The sequence below is a fragment of the Panicum virgatum genome, chromosome 6N (assembly GCF_016808335.1).
Source record: "Panicum virgatum strain AP13 chromosome 6N, P.virgatum_v5, whole genome shotgun sequence".
NCBI classification, from domain to species: Eukaryota; Viridiplantae; Streptophyta; class Magnoliopsida; order Poales; family Poaceae; genus Panicum; species Panicum virgatum.
In genome coordinates this window covers 51,119,217-51,143,248 of record NC_053150.1, presented here as the reverse complement: position 1 = coordinate 51,143,248, position 24,032 = coordinate 51,119,217, and the positions used below count along the sequence as shown (strand labels likewise).

Here is a 24,032-nt window from a genome sequence, read left to right as displayed (position 1 = left end):
GCGACGTCGATGGACACTGGCGACAGGGATCGTGGACCAAGGTGCGGCTGCATTGCCACTACATTTTCAGTTTGTTTTAACCAACCAATGATTTTATGTACACGAATCAAAGGAGCCATAAAATTGAGCACAGCAGCAAAAACAAACAAATTTGCCTAAATATACAGATCCACCACCATTACATAGATAGCCAAATCATCCACAAAATCCAGACAATTCCACCTTTGGAACTAGCTGTATGTACCGCTAGCGAAATTGGTGAAAACCATTTGAATCACAGTACACAATATGCTGCACCAATACCTCAGGGAAAACTATAATGCCACATTTACACCCACCGGGCGCCTCATCACGAAAACACCCCCAACAACGCTTTAGTTCTGCTTTCCCATGTTAGCGATCAATTTAGCGGTGAATAGCTACACAACCTTGCCGGTCAATGCTTCAAGACTGGCTCTCCGACTGCGATTCTGACTGTAACCTCTGCCGAACTTGCTCGACCAGGAGTTTCAGGTAGTCCTAACAAAAGCAGCAAGTTTTGGGGGTTATTATCCGGGTAACATCAGATAGAAAACAGTGTGACAATGCATCTGTAACAGAGCAGAATGCATACATTGGTAAGCTCTGGATCACTGGCAAGCTCTTCGAGCATGCTCGGAATGCTGTCATCTTCACCATAAGCCTGAGCAGCAATCTCAAGGACGGCACTGAAGATATTCTCTGGAGCTTCATGTTGTTCAATGCTTTGTAGAGCTTCATGGAGATCAAGCTGCCCAAGGAATAACAAAAGGTCAGATTCATGTTATTCAATACAAATAAAAGCTATTATCTACTCAGCACTCAACAGAACTTACATGAGAGCTACTGTTGTCTAATACATTTCCTCCTGCAGTGTCACTTGACCGAGGCTGTGATCTAGATTGCCCATTATTTGCACCAACAGGATGGGCCCCCGCTCCACCAAGAACTTGGGATACAACGGGCATCATTTGCTGCAACATTCTAGACAAATCCATGCCACCTTGCCCCCTGCCTGAACCAAACATGGCCCCAAGGTCTTGCTCATCCACATTCTGCACAACAGCAGGGCTCTGTAATCCTTCCATCACGCTCCTCATGTCAGCACTTGAGCCCCCTGCTTGTGTTGCAACATTCGACAATAGGTTGCTAAAAACTGGGTTGTTGAGCATACCAGATATCATGCTGCCAATATCAGGTTGTCCTTCACCACTCTGTCTTCTTGGAGGAACTCCAGTAGGCTGTGACCTAGAGGATGGAGGGCCAGAGGTGGGGGTGTTGCTTCGGCTAGCGTTAGTATTTTGTGAAGCAAAACCTTGCAGAAACTGCTGGGCCACTGAAATAGCATCTTGGTTTTGGCTGACTGAAGATGAATCTCTACCACAATCAGTTGTGCTCCCAGATGGCTTCGCTGCTCTGCTCCGTCTCTGCAAGTGATGTTAAAAGAAGTAATTAAACAATAGCAAAACACAACTAACTCCTCAAACATGTGACTTGTCGATATATCCAACATCAAAATGAAAACTGGTAATAGAATGCCCACAGGCTAAAGCAATTAATACCTTTGGAATCAGACCTCCACCAAGACCTACTGGTTCTGAGCTTCCACTTGCAGAAGGCTCAAGAGATTGTGAACCCACTCTATCCGAGGATTTGTTCTTCAGCGCAGAATTTTCTGCTGATGTGCTCGAAGGAACATCAATGGCACAGGTGACCGTGGGGTCTCCTGATAAGTAGGTTGTACCTGCACTGGTATCTTCCAATTGTGGATGCTGTTGTATACTGTCCTGAGATGGCAAAGTGGAACCGCAAGTACCTAACCACAGGAATGCTGAATATCAGTAAGATGTCAAGAAAGAACACACAACACCTTTGCTAAAAAGATCACTCATATCTGATTGCACTTTATTAATGAAGTTTGTCCGTGATTCTAACCTGAGGGATCATTCTGCTGTGGCATAGTGACTGGTGTTGATGAACTCAGCACACCAGCTCTGCTGTCTGTGGTCTGGTTAAATCCCTGGTCTGCTGCACTGTGTGCAGATGAAGAAACCTGGCCTGGTGCATTGGCTACCTGTGCTGTCACTTGCGCTACTATAGGTGGAACACCACCTACAGAAGCTTGTGGAACAGCAGGTGTTGAATTTGGTTGAGCTCCATTGCCCGCTGCTGTCTGAGAACCTTGAAAGGAGGCTGACTGGTTAGGTACGGCAACTTGACCCCTCACTTGAACAGGCAGGAAAACACTTAGGGCATGGTTTGGCGCCTCCACTGAGGACCGTGCTGGAATAGCTGCAACAACTGTTCTTGTTGGCAATCCACGTGTTCCAGCTGGGTGACCTGCTGGGTTACTTCCTTGAGTTCTTGCTGCATCTTGGCGGTTCCCGTTGTTAGCCCCTTCAGAAGTGGTGGTGGTACCAGCTGCTGAACCACTTGTTGCAGATGCACCTAAGTTCAGGAATGGAAAAAGAAATAATAGTTAGGGGAAGCCGACTAGACACAAATGTGGAAGATTCAACATTCTGATAGAAACAAAATATAAATTTCCATGTGTGAATGAACTCCACGATATACCAGAAGAAACTCAAGAACAGACTATTGATCTAGCAAGTAGAAAGTACACTCATGACACCTGTCAAATCTGACACATACCACGCCCAACACTAATAAGAACTTCAAATATACATAATATTACAAACTTCTGTCCGATTCATGCCAGCGCATCCATTTATATAGATTTACAAGGTAGATCCAATTCATGATATTAGGATATCAATTATGAGATGATAAATATCTAGCGTCAAATTAGGAATATCTGTATAGTGTAATTAAGAAATGCATTCAAACAGTTTTTAATGCTGTGAAGAGGCAACTTCATTTTTAAACCCAACTTATGATCATTTAACAATCCAATACAGAAACAATTTGTTCAGAGGAAAAATTCTGGCAGCTTCCTGTTCTAGCTTGGGACCCTAACAGGAATGAAGAAAATAGATGAAATGGATGAAATGTGACCTTACCACTACTCTGGACATTCCAAAAAGGATCTCTGAAACCAGATGACCGAGAAGGATCAACTATACCAAAAGCACCAGAAACTCCTCCCAGAACTGGTATGTTCGAAACTCCAAAAGGAGGAGTGCTTTGAAAAGATGGCTGCACAAATAGAGAAATGTGTTGCTGTGATGAGAAGGCTCTGATCATCAAAATTAACATGGAAAACAACAATTGTCACCTGAACCATGATTGGATTTGGTCCAGTGGAGTTTATATAAACAGCAGGCCCGGAATTCACAAAAGCTTCAGACTGCAAAATTAAAAAAAAATCAAAATGGTTACGACATACACAAAGTTACATAACACGAAGGAAAGGAACAATTATGCATACAGGAGAAAGCCCTGTTCGAAGCATCATCATTGTCCGACCAAGCTCAAAAAACATAGCACCCAAGTGTTGCATTGCAATTCCCAGCTGGACGGATTCAGTTTGGATCTCATGACGAATAGATGCATCCCCAGTGCTGCCATCTTGCCGAATACGTTGTGCGATGTGCTGAAATATAATATTAGGTATACATAAATGTCACAAATATTTCCAAGGGAAAGTTTTCATCTATCATTCAGGAGTTCCTAAAAAAACAACTTAAAGATCTCCAAAGAAAAGTTTGCATTTATCAGTTCAGAAGTCCATAAGGCATCTTTGAGATAAATAAATAGTATTTAAACATGTCCTAAAAACTGAACCGTGCTACGCAACATCATGAAAGCATCCAAAACGGAACAAACAAAGCCATCATGGAGAAAATGTTAAGGCATACTCAGGAAATCATGCAGACATTGAACGATAAATAGTCTTCGGGCTTCAAAATTTAACCTTGAAGCCCGGACATAGCTTATACCTTGACTATAAGCCAGGGTTGCTGCCCAAGGGTGGTCAAGAAGAGTTTTTCCACTAGTCCTTCAGTTTATATAGATTCCCACATCATCATCAACAACAACATAGCCTTTTTTCCCAAGCATATAGATTCCCACATAATAGCACAAAAAGACTCCACAAAGACGTGAAAATTGTAGTTAGATGTGTTTGCAACCACCACCCAGAATAGAAGGTTTAAAAAATGCAGAATATAACTAGGGAGGCAAACACTTTAGATGAACAAGATATCAACCTCAAAGTGTCGAGGTAAATCATTTGTTGATTGATTAGCATTGCAAGGTAAAAAGTACATAGCACAGACACAGAAGAGAAGTAACATACAGAAAGAGCAGAAGATGCACTGCCACTAAGAAGTTGTTGGGCTCGCTCAATAACTGAAGCCAAAACCTCAGGACTTGGAAATCTTGGGTTAACATTGGCATCATCTGCTGTTGGTCGTTGCTGGCCTTCTGAATCCCTGGATGGTGGAGTACCTTCATAGAAGAAAATATCAAGTTCTTTGATAGCAAGCAATGAATTAACCAACTGTAAGAAAAATATGATACCATTATTCTGTAAGACTCGGTCTACGCGTTCCATATACTCCGTAAGAGTTGTTAGAGAATCCGGAATAATCTGTTATTATTGGTTAAAGTCACTTAATGCTACACAAACTGAAATACAGGAGCAAGAGCAAGAAAACACAAAGTATCTACCATGCTGCGAGGAATAGCTCCTGGTTGAAGCTGTGTTACATGGATTTGATGATTCGAAACTGAGAACCCTGGTTGTGCTGGGTTTACTGGCTGAGTTCTTCCAGGGACATTATTGGCCCCTTCTGGTGCAGTAGCCAAAGGAACCTAATGAAGCATCCATAAAATAATTACACTCTGAGATGGCTCAGATACCAAAATTAGATCTTGAGAAGAACTGCTTTCTTACTGAAAATGCTGTATTGGTGAGACCACCAGACATCGCAACACCCAAGGAACCAAGAAGATCCCGAACACTCTGCAAATAGTAGAATAGTTAGAGGGCATTGTACCATTTGACTAGTCGAACAATTGGTTTTTATTTTGGAAATATACAAAACCCTAGACCAAAGCATAAACCCTAGACATGTCATCTATCATCCCATCAGAATGCAAAGCCTCTATGGTCTGTTACAAGAGACTTAATAAAAATAAGAATTAAAAAGGTACAGTGCAAATGTAGACATAGGCCCCGTTTGCTTCAGCTTCTAGTTGATTTTGAAGGCTCGATTTTGAGAAATCCAAAAGTCAGATGACTCCTAGAATTCTGGACTTTCGATTCTAGGATTTGGATTTCGCAAAATCAAGCTTTCAAAATCGGCTAGAAGCTGAAACAAACAGGGCCATAGCAATGAGCCAAGCAAATCAGGTAGTTTCATGGAGACAAACCCAACAATGAGAGAATCATACCCTGGAAATATCATCCAATAATCCTCCATTTGCAGCAAAATTTACTGCAGAAAAAATGAAAAAAAATTATCAGGCCCATGTCCAACATCTTCTTGTAGGTAAGCACTGACAGGGATCAATTAGGTTCAGCACCAACCTAAGCACTCACTATTCAACATTACTTAACACAACTAGCAAATTTTTGCAGCCCTTAGACTGAATGAGCAGTGTCCGTTTATTTTTCTAATGACATATATGCAGAATAAGGCACCAAGTAGGTAACATATCATGGAAGCATATCCAAATTTTAGAATAGATGATGTAGCTGACACAGCAACTGTAGGATGACTAACCATTAGTATGTGTGTTTCCTTCAGAAGTCCCAGAAGAATTCTGGCTCTCAGCTGCACGCCGAGCAACCAGATGCAATGTAAATCCATCTTCCAAATCTTGTGTTTGTCAAGGATACAGGTGACAGAATTCAAATGGAGAGAAACAAACACATAGGAAGGTAAACGACAAAACAAAGCATTTGAAAGGAGCAAGTAGGAAAATGGAAAAAATGTGAGAAATTTATATGGAGGTAACCTCCTTTATGAAATGACAATCCAACCACCCGATGATGGAAGACAATAATCTAGCACTAGCCGCCACATAGTATGAAGCATTCGCATAGGGTGCACGTATTTCAGCTGAGAATGCACTAGATATGGCATTAAACAACCTACTAACCAACTTACAAGCAAATGTTCTGATTCTGCAAGTCAGCAAATCACCCTAACCCTACAGTTCAGAACAATAAATTATTTCATTACTAACCAATCATTTGTACATAACTAGGCAATTAGGGGGAAAAGGGTAATAAGGAAATATGCAGTCAATACAGTTTACAAAGTACAACTCATCAAAACGATAAGGGTGACAGAAAAGAAGATGGTTCAAATATATGCTTTATAGGCTTATAGCCTTGGTGCAAGATGCATAAACTGAAAGGATACAGTATTCTGACAGGAGGTGATCATCCTTCAAGACCCTTCCTCTAAAAATCAACCGCTGCTGATCCAGAGGAACACCAGTTGCATCAACTATCTTCTCCTTAAGGACCGAAACAGGCGCCTAAAATTGTGACGGTTAGTTCTTCCGTAATATTGGCGCTCCTCTGATAAAAAAAAAGGAAAGAAGCATCCTAATGCTAACTACATGAATTAAAGTTCAGCATGAAAGGTATGGCCTATCACTCCACAATAGTTCAAACAGAGAGACTGATGCACACTAAAATGCCAAGCAGGCAGGAGAGTTCTCACATTCTTGTTGACACGGAGCTTGTGGACTTGCGAATCCAGGGTCTTGATGTTGATCTCAATGGTGGTCTCCGGATCATCAGCTGGTTTCGCCGTCGAACTGCTGGCGCCGTGGGGATTATCATCAGCCATCCTACACAGCAGGAGAGATGGATACACGGATCAGGCGCCACGAAACCCACAAACAACTCGAATGCTCAGGCGTCCCGTGCAAAAGAGCAAACTTTTCGCTAGGCTTCCCGTTTCCCCCACGCTAACCTATGGAACCAGCTGCTCCCTGCTACGCGTGAGCGTGACCCCCCTCGAGCCTCGCCTAGATGTATCTAGAGCGCCGACGCAGAGCGACCCACCCGATTGCACGCACCACGGAGGAGCGGAACGGAGGAGATTCCCGGGGCGCCTCCGCGGCGGAAAACACAAAAGCCAACGCAATGGAAGTGGAAGCGAGATTTGGATTCGGCCGCCCACGGACGCAGCGAAGAAGCGCGGCACCCTAGAACAAGCCCGAGCTCCAGAACAACCCGTCCGAGCAAGGCAGGGCTACTCACCGAGGCGACGCGGGGTCGATCCGAGTCCGGACGGGGGGGTGGGCGGCGGCGGGGAGGATCGCGACTCGTCTCGACGGGGGAGGACTTGGGCGGAGAGGGGGGAGAGAGACTGGGTTGAGACTTGCGAGGGAGAGGAGAGGAGAGGAGTCAGCGAGAGCAAGGTATTTGGGGAGCGTGCGTGTGTGGGCACTTCTGGAAACTTCGATATTGCCTTTGGCCGGAAAAAAAAACTTGCTCTCTAAAAGAAAAAAAAAACAATGCCCGCCGGCTCCGGCTCCGCCTCCACCTCCGCCGCCCCGACGCTCCTGCCGCGCTGCCGCTCCCTCGCCGCAGTCAAGCAGCTCCACGCCCATTTGCTCTCCCACTCCACCCGCCCATTTCCCTACAACCACTTCCTCTCCAAGCTCCTCTCCCTCCCCTCCGCCACGGCCGCCGCTACCAATGCCGCCGCCGACTATGCCCTCCTCCTCCTCTCTTCCCACCCGGCCCCCACCGCCTTCTCATACAACGTCACGCTCCGCTTCTTTGCCTCCTCGCGCCCGGGCACCACCCTTGGCCTGTTCCTCCGCATGCTCCGCTCCGGGCTCCGCCCCGACGCCTACACGCTCCCCTTCCTGCTCCTCGCTGCCGCGCGCAGCCCATCCCCGCCGCTCGCTCGCTCCGCCCACGCGCTTCTTGAGAAGCTTGGGCTCAGGGACCACGACCACACCGCCCACTCCCTCGTCACCATGTACTCCTACCTCGGTGATCATCTTGCCGCGCGCAGGGTGTTTGACGGAATTCCCCGCCGGGACGTTGTCTCATGGAACTCTATGATCAAGGCATACGAGCGGGCAGGGATGGTGGCTGAGGTGGAAGGGATGTTCCGGTCGATGGTTGCAGAGGGTACGGTGGCGCCCAACGGGGTGACAGTGGCAGTTGTGCTCACGGCGTGCAGGGATGCCGGGAACATGGTTCTAGGGAGGTGGGTGGAGGAGTGGGTGAGATCTGCGGGGATGGAGGTGGACTCGCTCATTGGCTCGGCGCTTGTGGGGATGTATGAGAAGTGTGGAGAGATGGCAGAGGCTAGGCGCGTGTTTGATGGCATCATTGACAAGGATGTTGTGACGTGGAATGCCATGATCACCGGGCAAGTCTATGAAAACATGCTTATGTTTTTATTGCTAGCAAATATAAACCAATGATCACTTTTTTAGCTTTATAATTTACAAATGTCCTATCAGATGATACAGGTATGCGCAAAATGGCATGTCAAATGAAGCTATTGCATTGTTTCATAGCATGAGGGAAGTGGGGATGCGTCCAGACAAGATAACCTTGGTTGGAGTCCTTACATCCTGCGCTGCAGTTGGTGCTCTGGAGCTAGGGGCTGAACTGGATAGGTACGCCTCAATTAGAGGCCTCTACAACAATGTCTATGTGGGAACAGCCTTAGTGGACATGTACGCTAAGTGTGGAGATCTTGATAAAGCCATACAAGTCTTCAGAAGTATACCATGCAAAAATGAAGCCTCATGGAATGCCTTAATCTGTGGGCTTGCCTTTAATGGTCGAGGCCACGATGCCATTCAGCAGTTTGAACTGATGATAAATGAGATAGGGCTCCAGCCAGATGATATTACATTCATAGGAGTGCTTTCTGCTTGTGTGCATGCAGGGCTACTTGAATATGGTCGGCATTTGTTCAATTCCTTGACACCTGTGTTTAAAATCATTCCCAAGATTGAGCACTACTCCTGCATGGTTGATTTATTGGCACGTGCTGGGCATTTGGAAGAAGCATGGAATTTTTCTGAGAAAATCCCTGGAAAGGCAGATGCTGTGATGTTGGGCGCTTTGCTTGCTGCTTGTCGGAAATGCAGAAATGTTGAGGTTGGTGAGAGGGTCATCAATAGGATTATAGAGCTGGAGCCATCAAACTCCTGGAACTATGTGGTGTCATCCAAGATATACGCAACCTCGGATAGAATGGATGACTCTGCAAAGATGATAGGGTTAATGAGGGAGAGGGGTGTCAGCAAGACTCCAGGTTGCAGCTGGGTTGAGGTTAAAGGCAAAGTCCTTGAGTTCTATGCAAGCACTGAACTACAACATGGTGCGGAAGATATGTATCAACTCATGGCCATACTGGTAGATGAGATGAGACTTGAGGGATATGCTCCAAACCTTGATCTGGTGTAGCAATGCAACAGAAGTGTTGCCTCTTCTTGAAGCGAATGGAAGGATCTCTAATTTATTCTGAAAGGAGAAAGTCAGAGTGGAGATTATGAAATGGAAGAAACGGAAGTGGATACTATGTTTTTTGAGCTTGGTTGGACAATGATGCTTCGAACAGGGCTTTCTCCTGTATGCATAATTGTTCCTTTCCTTCGTGTTATGTAACTTTGTGTATGTCGTCACCATTTTGATTTTTTTAAAAAAAAATTGCAGTCTGAAGCTTTTGTGAATTCCGGGCCTGCTGTCTATATAAACTCCACAGGACTAAATCCAATCATGGTTCTGGTGACAATTGTTGCACCTTTTCCATGTTAATTTTGATGATCAGAGCCTTCTAATCACAGCAACACATTTCTCTATTTGTGCAGCCATCTTTTCAAAACACTCCTCCTTTTGGAATTTCGAACATACCAGTTCTGGGAGGAGTTTCTGGTGCTTTTGGTATAGTTGATCCTTTCGGTCATCTGGTTTCAGAGATCCTTTTCGGAATATTACTGTTCAGAGTAGCGGTAAGGTCACATATTATCTGTTTTTTTTTTCACTCCTGTTAGGGTCTCAAGCTAGAGCAGGAAGCTGCCAGAATTTTTTCCTCTGAACAAAGTTGTTTCTGTATTGGATTGTTAGATGATCATAAGTTGCGTTTAAAAATAAAGTTGCCTCTTCACAGCATTAAAAACTGTTTAACGTATTTCTTACTCACACTATACAGTTATTCCTAATTTGTTTGAGACACTAGATATTTATCATCTCATAATTGATATCCTAATATCATGAACTGGATCTACCTTGCAAATCTATACCAATGCGCTGGCATGAATTGGACAGAAGTGTGTAATATTATGTATATTTGAATTTCATATTAGTGTTGGGTGCGGTATCTGTCAGATTTGACAGGCGTCATGAGTGTACTTGCTACTTGCTAGATCAATACTCTGTTCTTGAGTTTCTTCTGGTATATCCTGGAGTTCATTCACACGTGGAAATTTATATTTTGTTTCAATCAGAATGTTGAATCTTCCACATTTGTGTCTAGTCGGCCTCTCCTAACTATTATTTCCTTTTTTCATTCCCAAACTTAAGTGGTTTATCTGCAGATCTGCTGGTATCACCACCACTTCTGAAGGGGCTATCAACGGGAACTGCCAAGACGAAGTAACCCACCAGGTCACCCAGCTGGAACTTGTGGATTGCCAACACGAACTGTTGTTGCAGCTATTCCAGCACGGTCCTCAGTGGAGGCGCCAAACCATGTCCTAAGTGTTTTCCTGCCTGTTCAAGTGAGGGGTCAAGTTGCCGTACCTAACCAGTCAGCCTCCTTTCAAGGTTCTCAGACAGCAGGGGGCAATGGAGCTCAACGAAATTCTTCCATTAATGTTTAGTAATCTTAAAAAGTTGTTATGAAACACCTGCCGTTCCACAAATAATGTTTAGTAATCATAAAAAGTTGTTAAATAATGTGCTTTTTGATATTTGTGGAACAACATTGTTACTTTAGTCTCAAAAAGTTGTCATGAAAGAGGCGATTAAAAAAATCATGTTTGGGAAAATTCTTCCATTTATAGTAATTATAGTTAGCACAAATGTCAAAAAACACATTATTTAATCGCCTCTTTCATAACAACTTTTTTTTGGTTTATCATTATCTTTTTCATAGTAACAATGCAAATGAGGAAACACCTGGTGGAGGACAAACATTAATGTTTAATAATCTTATAAACTTGTTTCTTCATTCAGTTTGGTCTTTTAATTTAAACCATTAACCCATTTTCAGTTCAAATGAGACAATTTTAATTAGCATTGACACTTGTTTAAGCTGTAGAGTTACTAGGTCACATTCTTGAGACTAGAATACGACAAGCTGCGTGTTCGAGAAAAATGAGACTACAAAGGAAAGTATAGGGAAATTTCCATCCTGGTTCCATTGTCCTGAAATTTATTCAGCATTTCAGCGACCACATGCTAGTTGTCGTGCGGAACTGAAATAAGCAATGTTTCATCTGGATTATTCTTTCTGCAAAGTTTGACGAGAAACATTTAAATCTCCTTCTCAAGCTCTTAACTTCATAGCATAGCTGCATCCAGCTTTTATTGATCAAATTCAACAATTATCGAACAATCATGGAAATTATTAAGTAGATACAGAAAGTAATGCCTCCAAGGGCTTCATCCTCCTGCGACTTCACTTTCCAGTGTTAAGGGTGCACCCCAAAAGAAATAACTGGACCGCGTTTCTACCATGTAAATGAAGGCAAAACATATGAGGGGTATGATCCATGCTTGCTACAGAGTGTATTGACGGCATCCTCCCCAGCAGTTTCTCCAGATTCACCGAGCCCAAGTTCAGCTGCATGAATCCCTCCAGTAATGAACGCAGATGCGATTCCTGATGCATTTGCCCCTTTGATGTCGTGATGCAGTGAATCACCCACCATGATACATTCATGAGCACCAACTCCAGCTAGGGACATTGCTGAGTTATAGATCACCTGAACAAAGTCATAACACATTAATAGGTAACAAAAGTTTCTTCCCACCTACCACACAAAACTAAAATTTAACAGGGAAAAAACTATATGAGGCCATAAGTGCACTAGCTTGTGGTTCATCATATACTTTTGAATGCCATTACAACTATGTATCATGCTGACAGTGGTTGAGCATGATGACAGATGTAAGAGGGGGCCAAGCTATCATGTTATGTCTAACAAATCTGTTAACTTAAATCAAGTGATTTCTTAAGACATTTGAAGAATGAGGAGAGGTTGTGGTCCCCTCTGGCCAGGCTTAAGCTCCACTGCCGCATTATGATGTACTAGTTGATCTCTTTGTTTTCTTTTTTCTCAAATAGTTGAATTGTTCCTAATCTACATAAAGCAGACATGCAATGATTAGTTGAATACCTTATCAGGCTTCCCCATCCATTTCACTTCACCACCAAGATTCTCATATTTAGCTGCCAGAGTGCCTAAAAGACAGAGTTTACCATTTGTGTGAATAACCAGAAATTTATGAGTGAAAGGCAACATAGGCGCAACATAGGTTTACATAGCGAGCAAAAGTTTTATATAATACTACAGAAATAAACAATATCTAAATTTGTAGTGCAGCCGGACAGATCCATTTTAAACAACCTAATACTTTATGTCATGATCATACCAGGCATGACACGTAAATCTCGAGCTTCGACAGTGACATAATCTGGATTAGCTACCACCATTGGAAGTCGCCTTTCTAGGCCAAGCATTAGAACCTGCTCAAGCTCCTCAAGACTTTTGGGAAGAGGGTCACCGGAAGGTGAACCAAGGGCTTCAGTACCATGGGCTAATATAAACTCTGCATCATCAACATTGTTCACAACTTGCAAACCAAGACCCTAGTAAGGGAAAACAGAAATATTGATTAGACCAACCATTCCAATTCTGAAGGAGAAGTGGTATGACAACACACCTCTAGAGAAATTGCGCCGCGATTGCCCCAGGTGATATGGATACACTTTCTTCCAAGGGCAGCAAACCATGGATCATTCCTCCTATATTCATGTCATCGAATGAAATGTCTTACATATGTTTCAAGATCTAGGCTCCAACTAAGTACAAGAAAAGAAACTCCTCTACTTGGTAGTGCGCAATCATAAGCATTGCTTGCTCTGTGCAGTCCAAATAAAAAGAAACCATTAAAAAACCAGTAAATGATGAAGTAATTCTAAGCATATCATGCTAATGTCATGCGTCGGATTTTACATTCATAGAGGAGACAGTGGCGAACAATGGTATCTGAAGATAGAGTCCACAGGAGGCTTACTTGAGAAGGTGTTGATGTGTGAGCTCCCCACTGGTGATGGTCGCAAGGAAACAAGATGTATCGAAACCCAGGCTCTTCAGCTTATCCATTGTCACAGACGACCGCCTAGAGGAATTGCTGATTATCACCATCTTCGCCCCATTCCCCGCAAGCTTCTCCACTGCAACAACCAACTGATAATTCAAACATGTAGCAGCACACGACACGAGCACAAAGGAGACAAATTCGACAATACAATCTGAACAAAAGAAGTTTCTATACAATTTCTGTGCCAACATACATGCCAAAATGGCGCCGGGGTACGGCTTCTTGCCGTCGTGAAGGACGCCGAACTGGTCCAAGAACCAGGCCTACGAGACAGATTTAGCTGTAAGCAAATGAGTATGCGGCAGCAGCGAATGGCAAGGATGCATCACAGGTTCAAATTCCTTCAACGATAAGGCGATTTCTATACCGAATTCGTGATCTGCCGATCGGAATCGGCGACCCACAAATAGTCACAAGGGCAAATTTTGCGATTAAAGCCGGTAACTTGTTCCTCGGAAGTGGGGAAAGAGCTTGCCTTAAAGCTGCCGGACTCGGCGATGGCTCGGATCCCGGCCACCCTCTCGAATACCGGCGCCGCCGCCGCGGAGGCCATTTTCTCCGCCCCGGCGCCGCCCGGACCTGGGTGGACGAAGCGGAGGATGGACTCGATGCGACGAAAACCGATGTGAGCGTTTGTTGAACTGCACCCAGCATCGGCGAGATTGGACAGTCGCCGGCCGGCAAATGTGAGGCCGTCGCCGGTCATCTTCCCCGCTAGCGCATCAACCACCAACCAACGGATCCATGCACAGGAATTTTGACAAGGCCGGATGGAATGTAACATGGATGGTAGTGCGATGAGATGCAGTGGAACAGTATCACCAACAGCAGAGGGATCAGGATATGCTCAATGCAACAAACACGAGCACCCTACAATATGGCAAATATGATAATGAACTTTTTTTCAGTGAGATATACTGACACATCAAGGCACATATCAAGCAGAAGACGGGGGACGATGAAAGCTGCTTCTGCCATTTCACGATCTGATGGCACAAATTCAGATAACGTTTCAAACAGTACATCCAGCTATGCTATTACAAAACTGTTAAGATAACAGATCCAGCACTCATATGCAAAAGACAACAAGCTCCACTTTAGTTCAACTTCTCAATTAGTTCGTTGATTTTGTCGCCTCGGTCGCCTGAGTCACCACCATCCTTGTAGGGCTTCTTCTTCATCTGCAGCCTCCTCTCTGGACACTTGAGCTTGAAGGGCATGAGGAACTTTGACGCGTCCTGGAAGTGTGGCCCAATAGTGGCAATTTCGTGCACAAGGTCTTCCAAGCATATGATGCCATGGTCCCCAAGAGCCTGTTTGGCACCAAAGGTAAATTTCAATGTAAGTTGCAAGTCAAAAACAAGTACAATATCTCTGGAAAGCAAACAATAACCACCTCAATGTTTATAACTACAGAGCAAAAGACTAAAACCTATCATGTATTCAACAGGTTCGACGTTGAGTGTGAACATTTTGTTTTCATTATTACTGGGGATCCACAAAAGTAATATTGCCACAATGGTGAATATAAACATGAAGCTGATCATCTAATCTAAGTGCTGCCATTTTTTAGAAAACAGTTAAGTGCTGCCATTTCAATTTTCTATAATTGCTTCTTCTTGACCTAACAAATGTAATAAGAACCAGGAGACTCAACACTCAAGTTCCGTATTGATGCCCACTGTAGATAGTTTGTTGTACTCCATATAGTCTTTAACTAGATTTTCAATGATTCTCAAAGCTCATCGGGCTAATAGGCTGACCGATATAAGAACCAGGTGTAAGATTCATGTCCAGAAAGGCCGTTGTTGTGGGGATTCTAGGGGTACCCACAGCCGGGTGGCGGAACGCACCCGCCTATTCCCAGTGAGGAAGTACTCGGGGAAGTACTAGGCGATGGGCTGGATCTACGCTGAGAAAGGGGACTCAAGAACACACGATTTAGAGTGGTTCGGGCCGCCGGAGCGTAATACCCTACGTCCACTGGGAGATGTATTGTTCTGGGTTGTGTGTATGAACCTATCCTCTGCTGGCCTTGGCTCTTGCTCAGCCTGAGGTTTTCTAGCGGCGTCCCCCCTTTTTATAGATCAAGGGGGAGCGGATACATAGGGCGTTGGTGCCCCGACAGGTGGGCCCAACGTGATTGTGGCTACAGTGGTAGCGAATCCTTACTGCTGCTCTCCTGACTCAGGGGGGTCTTTTCTTGTCCCGTCAACTAGGCGCCCGTTGGAGTAGCGTAGCTTGCGGCGTGGCCTGCTGAGGCTATTATGTAGCGTCATAATGGGCGAAGCTGAGCCGTCGTATCCATCTGGCAGACGCAGTATGGGCGGCGCCAGCGGCTCCACTGCCTTGGTAATACGCGATCAATAGTATCCCCTGGTCAATGAAACGCCTCAGCTTCTGTCATATCAATGCAGACGTTCACCTACCGCAATAAATGCAATGGTGGGTGAACGTTGGTATGAAAACCCAAACGGCCATGTCTTGCAGACACGTGGCGGCCCCCGGACCACCCTGACGCGGGGCGTCGATCTCTTCCCTTAGTGAGGGGTCCGGTTACTATACAGGGGGTCCGGGACTCTATGAGGGGTCCGGGACCCTGCGGGGGTCCGGTCTCCTTGGGAGGTCCGGAGCCTCGGCTGCTTGCGCACGAGTTCCTGCCTCTTCCGGGACACGTGGTGTCTCCGGACCTTTCCCAACTGTGGAACAGTCCGGGCCGCTGCTGGGAGAACAGGACTCTGGACCGCAGGGGTCCGGCTGTTTGGATGTAGTTAAGGATAACTACAAGATCCTTGCCTGGACGCAGCTAGAGGGGGTACCCCAGTCCTGGGGTACCGACAGTGGCCCCCGGGCCCACCTCGGGTGAGGTACGAACCCGCAGGTGGGGCCACCATCGTGATGTGTTCCTACGCAAGTTGATTGCGTTGGTGTGCTCACGGAGAGAGCGGGCATCCCGGACCCCTGAGGCCGGTATGCCTGTTTCCAGGTTCAGGTACTAGAGTGCTCTCCATTGGGCGACGAAGGTGTAGGCTTAGGGTACGTAACCAAGCTAAGCGGCTACACAAACTTCGGATCGCTCAGGGAGTAAGCACCACTTCCCGGACCCGGCTCTTGTCGACCGTGGCGAGCGGTCTCCGCCGGAGCAGGCCACCGGAGTGGACTTGGAGCGACCGTGGCGAGCGGTCTCCGCCGGAGCGGGCCACCGGAGTGGACTTGGAGCGACCGTGGCGAGCGGTCTCCGCCGGAGCGGGCCACCGGAGTGGACTTGGAGCGACCGTGGCGAGCGGTCTCCGCCGGAGCGGGCCACCGGAGTGGACTTGGAGCGACCGTGGCGAGCGGTCTCCGCCGGAGCGGGCCACCGGAGTGGACTTGGAGCGACCGTGGCGAGCGGTCTCCGCCGTAGCGGGCCACCGGAGTGGACTTGGAGCGACCGTTGCTGACAATCCGATGAAGCATGTTACCGGACCTCATAGTAAGGTGCAAAGAAACCAAGCCTTATACTAGAAGAGAGCCCGGGACCTCTAAAGACAGCAGCCTTGGATACTAGAGTACTTGTAACAGGGTAGTGAAGTACGTAAACTTAGGGTACATTACCAGGCTAAGCCACGCGGAGCTTCTCTACCCCAGGATACAAATACCACTTCCCCAGAGCAGGTCCCTAGGGGTCCGGACTGCCTTCCAGCTAGAAGGGGTGTCTTCTCCTGACCACAAGCCAGCAACTTAGCTTGGATTGTTAGCAACAAAGGTAAACTCCGTTCAAGAGGAAAGAATTAGTTAAACCAAGGCGAATAAATGTAATCAGGGTGGAGCCTAGGTAAAACCGAGAAAGTAAATCTCCTTTATTATTGTGGTTGTCACGGTATACATCAGAGGTCGGGATTACGAGGTCGGACCTCCACCGCTCCGGACCAATTTTTTTTGTTTGTGTGATAGGGCCAGAGGTCGGGTTTACAAGGTCGGACCTTGACCGCTCTGGACACACACGTAGGCGCCATGTTATTACAAAGGAGGAATTCTCTTAGTCTTTTCTTAGGAGTAACCTACGGCTGCATGCTATACAGCGTGTTCTTCGGAGGTGAAGGCGCCCTGGACGTGCCTGAACCGCATCATCCAGCATCACCTCGGGAGCTCGGGGGACCCCTTCTTGCCTAAGAGCTGTCACATGCTTACATGGCATGAGACAAATTCTTTGGCTTTGAATGGAAGAGGCCCCCTCCCCCTGCCGTCACCGTTGCCGATGGAAACCAGAGCGCTTGCGCAGCAGATGGACCGGTGCGACGCGTGGAGAAGTGCAGTCGTTCGCCGGCTTGTCCTTGGTGCTAGCGCCAGGGGCCCCCGCGCGAGGAGGCGGGGTCCTGTCTGCAGCAGCACCGAGCAACGCTGAGGTGGATCTCCGGCGCTGGAGACGGCAGGACGACACGGTCCACTTCCTCCGGGATGGCCGTCGGCTCCAGGCTCCATGTTGAGAGGAAGCCTTGAGCCGACACCATGCCACCGCAGAGGAGATGTGGCCGTTGCTTGAGAGAAAACCTTGAGTCGACGTAGGGGCAGCAGCGCCCAGCGGCGCCTCCGCTGTGCGCCGCTACGCCGGCTCCGAGGTGTCGCAGTGGCGACGCACAGCAGGCGTCGCTGTCGTGCGCCGCCGCACCGAGGGCGTTGCCGCGCCGGTGCCAAGACAGGTGGAGTGAGTGTGGCCCTGCCTTCCTTCATCTTCTTGTTCGTTGTTGCAGAGGATGAACACGGCCCCAGAAGCCTGAAGATCCAGTCAGCGCCTGTTCTATCCCCACGGACGGCGCCAAAATGTTGTGGGGATTCTAGGGGTACCCACAGCCGGGTGGCGGAACGCACCCGCCTATTCCCAGTGAGGAAGTACTCGGGGAAGTACTAGGCGATGGGCTGGATCTACGCTGAGAAAGGGGACTCAAGAACACACGATTTAGAGTGGTTCGGGCCGCCAGAGCGTAATACCCTACGTCCACTGGGAGATGTATTGTTCTTGGTTGTGTGTATGAACCTATCCTCTGCTGGCCTTGGCTCTTGCTCAGCCTGAGGTTTTCTAGCGGCGTCCCCCCCTTTTATAGATCAAGGGGGAGCGGATACATAGGGCGTTGGTGCCCCGACAGGTGGGCCCAACGTGACTGTGGCTACAGTGGTAGCGAATCCTTACTGCTGCTCTCCTGACTCAGGGGGGTCTTTTCTTGTCCCGTCAACTAGGCGCCCGTTGGAGTAGCGTAGCTTGCGGCGTGGCCTGCTGAGGCTATTATGTAGCGTCATAATGGGTGAAGCTGAGCCGTCGTATCCATCTGGCAGACGCAGTATGGGCGGCGCCAGCGGCTCCACTGCCTTGGTAATACGCGATCAATAGTATCCCCTGGTCAATGAAACGCCTCAGCTTCTGTCATATCAATGCAGACGTTTACCTACCGCAATAAATGCAATGGTGGGTGAACGTTGGTATGGAAACCCAAACGGCCATGTCTTGCTGACACGTGGCGGCCCCGGACCACCCTGACGCGGGGCGTCGATCTCTTCCCTTAGTGAGGGGTCCGGTTACTATACAGGGGGTCCGGGACTCTATGAGGGGTCCGGGACCCCATGAGGGGTCCGGGACCCTGCGGGGGTCCGGTCTCCTTGGGAGGTCCGGAGCCCCGGCTGCTTGCGCACGAGTTCTTGCCTCTTCCGGGACACGTGGTGTCTCCGGACCTTTCCCAACTGTGGAACGGTCCAGGCCGCTGCTGGGAGAACAGGACTCTGGACCGCAGGGGTCCGGCTGTTTGAATGTAGTTAAGGATAACTACAAGATCCTTGCCTGGACGCAGCTAGAGGGGGTACCCCAGTCCTGGGGTACCGACAGCCGTGTTCTTATTGGTTGTTTGGATGAAACAGGCAAATTAGACTATGGCCAAGTTTACATCAGAATTACAAAGAATCGCAAGAAGCAAAAGTACAGTGAGCAGCCATTCTTGACCCTGGATTGGATGCTAGGGGTCTTATTGATTGTGTTGTATTTCCTCAGAGAGGGGAAAGGTATGTTATTCTGAATCTGAAAGCTGACTATCTTAAGTTGTGGAGTTCCATTTGTTTGTCCATGGCTGTGATGCATTCTGTCTCTTTACTGAATCAAGACATTGGTCTTCGCTAGCACTGTTACCCATATTCTGTTAATTTCCAATTATGTAATTGGCAATTAACCATTTAGATTAATGCTGTCAATGATTGCTTTAACCTTACTTGAAATCTTCAAATTAATTAGGCCCCATCCAAATGAATGCTCGGGTGGTGATTTGGATGGTGACCTCTTCTTTATTACTTGGGATGACAAACTGATTCCAGAGAAGGTAGATGCACCTATGGTCTATGGACTATACTGCAACAAGGCCACGCATAATGGACCATGTTGTTACATTTGAGGTACTCCTGAGTGTATACCCCTTTTCTGAACTCGTTTTTCTTGATTATGTAATACTGTGGTTGTTTTCCTGAAGTTTCCTTTGGCTAATGCGGTAATGCCAGATTTTCCTGAAGTGTATATATATTGCTGCATTTTTTTCTCGAGATGATGGGTTGTGGCATTTTAGTGACATAGATAAGGATGCTGTGAAAGTGTACCTTCTCAATTAGATCGTTGCTGGTAAGAGGGAAAGGCTCCTTGTCCAAGAACCCACGGCCCTTCTTGTAAATAAGCTCTTTCACATTCTTCAAGTTCGGGAACCTATAGTTACACAGCAGCAACCAAAGTGTTAACATCGCAATACCGAACAACAACGGAATACTGCCTTGAAAAAGGTTGCTTTCATTCAGTTACCCGTAGGTGACGAACGGTTCAACCACGAGTAGCCTCTTGAGCGTCAACTCGGTGGCCTTAAGGAACACGCCGGTGAGGACCTTCGTCAGCCGTAGCTTCCTCAAGATCTTTCTGATGTGCGGATGCAAGTCCACAGAGCTACATCGAACAAACATCACTAGTCGTCAACCACCATTGCAAACCAGACAAATAAGGGGAAAATTGAAAAAAGATGGGGTGGAAGCTAGCTTCTTCCGCTAGGATAGCAACTACTACCTACCCAGGGATGCGGATCGCGAAGATGAGCTTGGAGCTGAGCGCATCGGCGGGCGGCTGCTTGCGGACCTTGAGGCGGGTCCTCATCCGCAGGAAGTCGCGCTCCTTGTTCCGGAACGCCGCGACGAACTCCTCCGGGCGCTTGACGACGGCCTTGTTCTCCTCGCGGATGCGCAGGCGCTTCGCCGCCTTGCGCTCCCGGTTCCGGACCGCCCAGTCCGCGTTCTCCTTGCGCTTCTTCAGCACCGTCTCCTTGACGAACGCCAGCTCCTCCCGTGTGCCCCCCAGCGCCAGCGGCGGGACTGTCCGCGAGGCCTCATCCCCGCCGCTACCCATACTTGTCTACAGTCGGGCGAGCTCCGTCAGCGGCGCGGAACCCGGCGTAGGACGGAGGCGGCGGCGGCGAGGTCAGAGGAGAGGGAGGTGGGGGAAGGCGGCGGCCGGGAAGGGGAGGCGAGGCAGCGAGGGTTTGGGACTCGCAAGGATTTTTGCTGCTGCGCTGCGGCATGGGGGTTAAGGCCACTTGCTGGGCTGGGCCGGTGAATTTGGGCCCTTCAAGACACATCTGGCCCAGCAGAGGGCTTTGGGCTGAAATCTCTGAAACACGATTCCGGTGTCATTCCCCGGCCTCTCCTCGCGCCACGTCGCCTGAAAAAAAAGCGGCCGTTTGATCGGCCATCCAACGGCCGCAGTAATCCCCTCCTCCTCCAGCGCCCGCCTCCACCTCTGCCCGAGCCCCGCCGCGCGCGCCGCTGCTGCCGCCGCGCTCCGCTCCGTCTGCCTGCCCGCCCGCCGCGCAGGGGATGGGAGTGGAGGGAGCAGGGGAGCCCGATCCCGCCAGCGAGATGGCCTACCATCGCCTGCTCCTCCTCGCCGTCCTCGCCCTCGCGGCCACCGCCGCCGCGGCCGCAGTCCCTCTCCGGCCTCGCCGGCCACCGCCGCTCCTGCTTCGCCACCGCGCCTGGAGGAGCTGCCGGCGTCGCTCCACCACGCCGCTTGCCAAGGATCTACTCACCGGGAATCTACTCCCCGCCATGGCCCCGCGCGGGCACCCGCCATGGCCGCTGGCTAGAAAGGGGGAGGAGGGCGCGCCAAATCGGGCCACCCCGGAGCTCGAGGAGGGCGCCGCCACCGCCATAGCCGGACGTCGAGGCCGCCAGATCTGGCTGCCGCCGCCACGGGCCGAGCTCGAGGCCGCCGGATCTGGCCAGCCCGGCCGTCTCCTCGCCGCGCAGCCGTCCGCCAGCGCCGCTGCCATGGAAGCGCATTGGAGGAGGGAGCAGGAGAGGGCGGAGTGCCGGGCGCCCCAACTCCGCCGCTACGCTCGAGCTGGAGCGCGCACGTGCGGCGACGCTGCCCTCCCCGAAGACCATGGCGAGGAGGCGGAGGAAGTGAGGGCGGAGGGGGAGGAGGCGGAGGACGCCAGGGACAGGGAGGGGCGAGGGGAGCGCCGGCGCCGACGTGCACCGTGGAGAGAGAGAACGAGCGACGGAGGGAAGGGTGTCGATTGGGAGTGAAGAGGGCGGTGGAGAAAGGGAGGAGGTCGCGTGCGCGGCGGTCGAGAGGGTGACAGGCGACAGGGAGGTTGGGCAGCGCACAACATGTGGTGATGCAAGTGGTCGGCCACGTGAGAGAGCTGCGAGAGAGACAAGGGGGAAGAAGAAGAAACACGAAGAGAGCAGACAATTACTTCCTGCGTGCGCCACGGGATGCACAGTGCCCCTGCTCGTTTTTTTGAATGAGACTCAGGATGCGCGATGCGACGGGAGCAAACACAATCCGTGGGAGATCCCATGGGAGGCGCTGATTGGTGGGACGGTTGAAGCCAAGGATCGCTAAGGGCGTCGTCTATAGATATGGTAGTGAGAGACAAAAGAAGATACTACTTTATACTATTGGACCCACATACTTTTCTCACATATTTTTGGACTACGTGAAATAGATTAGCTATTTGGTCGTCGCTAGTGACTACACCCTCTCCTACTTTATTATTGTCACATCAGATCTAGCTAGCTAAATAGCTAACCATTGCGGACGCCCTAACAGGGTGTTTCGGTCAGGGCCAGGGCTGGCAGTCACCGACTAGTGTATTGCTACGTGTGGGTTCGTTTGTCTTAATGGATGTCTATTTGGTTTTAAAGGAAAAGGGAAAAAAAGAGAAAACAACAAAAATAAGAAAATAAGAAAGAAAAAAGAGAGAACAAATTAGTAAAAACTATTTTATTTGATTAAACAATTATATTATCAAACTACTGTAAAAGGGAAAGAAAAAAATGAGAGGAGATGGTAGTTGCAAATAGTTGAATAAAATATGTGGTAGTTGGTACAGAGCCAGATATAGAGTATGGATGGGTGCGGAAGAACTGGATATAGAGGAGATAATCTTGATGACCACGATGAAATTTTTTTTTTACAGAATAAATTTAAAGTATGACAAGTACGGACAACCTAACATAGCACTACAGCAGATCAGTTGCAAAAACAGTACAACAAATATTTAATTTTAATTTGACAATTTCAAGCTCAGCATTAATTATCTCTACAGTTAATGAGAGCCCCGACAACACGACAGGTGCCGAAGGGATAAGTAGATGCCCAAACAAAAATGCATACAAAAAAAAACAAAATAAACACATGTAATACAAAAAATAATGCATGTACAACTCAAATGGCCCATCCACTTTCCGCACGCAGTCCGGCCTTTTCTCCCAAATAATTTTAAGAAACTCAATATTTTTAAAATTTAACAGCCCAACCTTTCCGGTTCATGGAAATTTGTAAAAAAATCTTAGATTTTCATAAAATCAACCCGCAATCCAGATCCTCACTCAATAGTTGCTCAACAAAAATACTCGGATTTTAATTAAATCAAACCATGACCTGTTTCATAAAATCAACATTATAGTTTTTAACACCAAAACGCACTAAAATCAAAAGTTGTCCAAAATAAAATTTGACCAATAATTTAAATACTAAATATAATTGTACATCAAATTTAAAATTCAAATATATACCATTACAATATAAAGTTCAAATATATACCAAATGCAAAAACAACCTGCAAACCATGACACCTATGTAAAAACAACGAAATGACGAATTTACCTTACCTATGCAGCCTAAAAAAAATATAGAGCTACCTGCATAAAATAACTATTACTCTATATATTAGTTTACGTGACATCAAAGTTGAAAGTAATAATTATAATGTCAGAGTTCACTAAAAAATAAATTACTAACACATGCAAGAGATCTCAAAATCAACGGATAAAAAGCTGTAGTACCTATCCGACCCATACCTACCTCAACTCATCAGAGCATACGGAAAATCAGGGGCCCATCTGCAGTGGAAACAGTCCACACAATGGCCAGGCATGGCAATGCCGCGCCCCAAGATTTCTAGTGAAGTACGGGGTTCGGGGAAAAGCGTGCGCCTACCTTGATCACAGCGATGCGGGCGTCGCGGAGGCTCTCATAGTGGGACCCGTTGCCGTGCTTCCCCATGGCGTGCGGCGGATCGGGTGTCGGGGGAGGCGCGTCGCCCCGGGAGCCGGAGGTCGAGGTGGATGTTGGGTTTTTTGTACCGACCGTTCGGACCGAACCGCCGCCCGCCGGTTCCGGTAAACCGGACCGGTTTGACTGGTTACTGAAAAAAACCGGCCA

At 47.9% G+C, this 24,032-nt stretch overlaps 4 protein-coding genes across 9 annotated transcripts; 1 reads left to right on the top strand and 3 right to left on the bottom strand.

Moving 5' to 3' along the window:
- Window positions 1-123: 123 nt before the first annotated feature.
- On the bottom strand, window positions 124-7,414 carry LOC120678874 (ubiquitin-like domain-containing protein CIP73). Its single transcript, XM_039960294.1, has 17 exons — window positions 7,205-7,414; window positions 6,660-6,789; window positions 6,354-6,471; window positions 5,709-5,804; window positions 5,377-5,420; window positions 4,877-4,945; window positions 4,651-4,794; window positions 4,501-4,570; window positions 4,277-4,428; window positions 3,407-3,571; window positions 3,254-3,325; window positions 3,039-3,174; window positions 1,954-2,466; window positions 1,581-1,834; window positions 855-1,445; window positions 614-769; window positions 124-519 (listed from the first exon to the last, which is right to left on the bottom strand). Exons 2-17 carry the CDS (start codon window positions 6,786-6,788, stop codon window positions 445-447), a joined length of 2,784 nt encoding a protein of 927 aa, XP_039816228.1. The 5' UTR covers window position 6,789; window positions 7,205-7,414; the 3' UTR covers window positions 124-444.
- Window positions 7,413-10,915, top strand: LOC120678875 (pentatricopeptide repeat-containing protein At2g34400-like). 4 transcript variants are annotated; one of them, XM_039960295.1, is made up of 5 exons: window positions 7,434-8,333; window positions 8,437-9,550; window positions 9,635-9,706; window positions 9,790-9,930; window positions 10,516-10,915. In XM_039960295.1, exons 1-2 carry the CDS (start codon window positions 7,462-7,464, stop codon window positions 9,383-9,385), a joined length of 1,821 nt encoding a protein of 606 aa, XP_039816229.1. In that variant the 5' UTR covers window positions 7,434-7,461; the 3' UTR covers window positions 9,386-9,550; window positions 9,635-9,706; window positions 9,790-9,930; window positions 10,516-10,915. The 4 variants fall into 4 exon arrangements, with proteins under 4 accessions (XP_039816232.1, XP_039816229.1, XP_039816230.1 ...); XM_039960296.1 differs by having other exon boundaries at window positions 10,502-10,915; XM_039960297.1 differs by lacking the exon at window positions 9,635-9,706.
- Window positions 10,916-11,454: 539 nt separating this feature from the next.
- Window positions 11,455-14,186, bottom strand: LOC120678876 (acid sugar phosphatase-like). 3 transcript variants are annotated; one of them, XM_039960300.1, is made up of 7 exons: window positions 13,785-14,186; window positions 13,503-13,572; window positions 13,223-13,382; window positions 12,869-12,950; window positions 12,578-12,794; window positions 12,322-12,386; window positions 11,455-11,907 (listed from the first exon to the last, which is right to left on the bottom strand). In XM_039960300.1, exons 1-7 carry the CDS (start codon window positions 14,091-14,093, stop codon window positions 11,653-11,655), a joined length of 1,158 nt encoding a protein of 385 aa, XP_039816234.1. In that variant the 5' UTR covers window positions 14,094-14,186; the 3' UTR covers window positions 11,455-11,652. The 3 variants fall into 3 exon arrangements, with proteins under 3 accessions (XP_039816234.1, XP_039816235.1, XP_039816236.1); XM_039960301.1 differs by having other exon boundaries at window positions 13,484-13,572; window positions 13,785-14,070; XM_039960302.1 differs by having other exon boundaries at window positions 13,223-13,395; window positions 13,785-14,070.
- Window positions 14,187-14,260: 74 nt separating this feature from the next.
- On the bottom strand, window positions 14,261-20,864 carry LOC120678877 (60S ribosomal protein L7-2-like). Its single transcript, XM_039960303.1, has 4 exons — window positions 20,374-20,864; window positions 20,115-20,252; window positions 19,919-20,021; window positions 14,261-14,622 (listed from the first exon to the last, which is right to left on the bottom strand). The coding sequence occupies exons 1-4, from the start codon at window positions 20,703-20,705 to the stop codon at window positions 14,407-14,409; spliced, it is 789 nt and encodes a 262-aa protein (XP_039816237.1). The 5' UTR covers window positions 20,706-20,864; the 3' UTR covers window positions 14,261-14,406.
- Window positions 20,865-24,032: the final 3,168 nt, after the last annotated feature.

Coding starts and splice junctions, on each gene's coding strand:
- LOC120678874 (XM_039960294.1), bottom strand. CDS start 6,788: ATGGCTGATGATAATCCCCACGGCGCCAGCAGTTCGACGGCGAAACCA. Junction 4,795..4,876: donor TCACCAATACAGCATTTTCA/GTAAGAAAGCAG, acceptor ATGCTTCATTAG/GTTCCTTTGGCTACTGCACC. Junction 3,572..4,276: donor GTGCATCTTCTGCTCTTTCT/GTATGTTACTTC, acceptor ATTATATTTCAG/CACATCGCACAACGTATTCG.
- LOC120678875 (XM_039960297.1), top strand. CDS start 7,462: ATGCCCGCCGGCTCCGGCTCCGCCTCCACCTCCGCCGCCCCGACGCTC. Junction 8,334..8,436: donor TGGAATGCCATGATCACCGG/GCAAGTCTATGA, acceptor CAGATGATACAG/GTATGCGCAAAATGGCATGT.
- LOC120678876 (XM_039960300.1), bottom strand. CDS start 14,093: ATGTTACATTCCATCCGGCCTTGTCAAAATTCCTGTGCATGGATCCGT. Junction 12,795..12,868: donor GCGGCGCAATTTCTCTAGAG/GTGTGTTGTCAT, acceptor TTCCCTTACTAG/GGTCTTGGTTTGCAAGTTGT. Junction 11,908..12,321: donor GGATGGGGAAGCCTGATAAG/GTATTCAACTAA, acceptor GACTTTGTTCAG/GTGATCTATAACTCAGCAAT.
- LOC120678877 (XM_039960303.1), bottom strand. CDS start 20,705: ATGGGTAGCGGCGGGGATGAGGCCTCGCGGACAGTCCCGCCGCTGGCG. Junction 20,253..20,373: donor TTCGCGATCCGCATCCCTGG/GTAGGTAGTAGT, acceptor TGTTCGATGTAG/CTCTGTGGACTTGCATCCGC. Junction 14,623..19,918: donor GCAACGATCTAATTGAGAAG/GTACACTTTCAC, acceptor GGTGCCAAACAG/GCTCTTGGGGACCATGGCAT.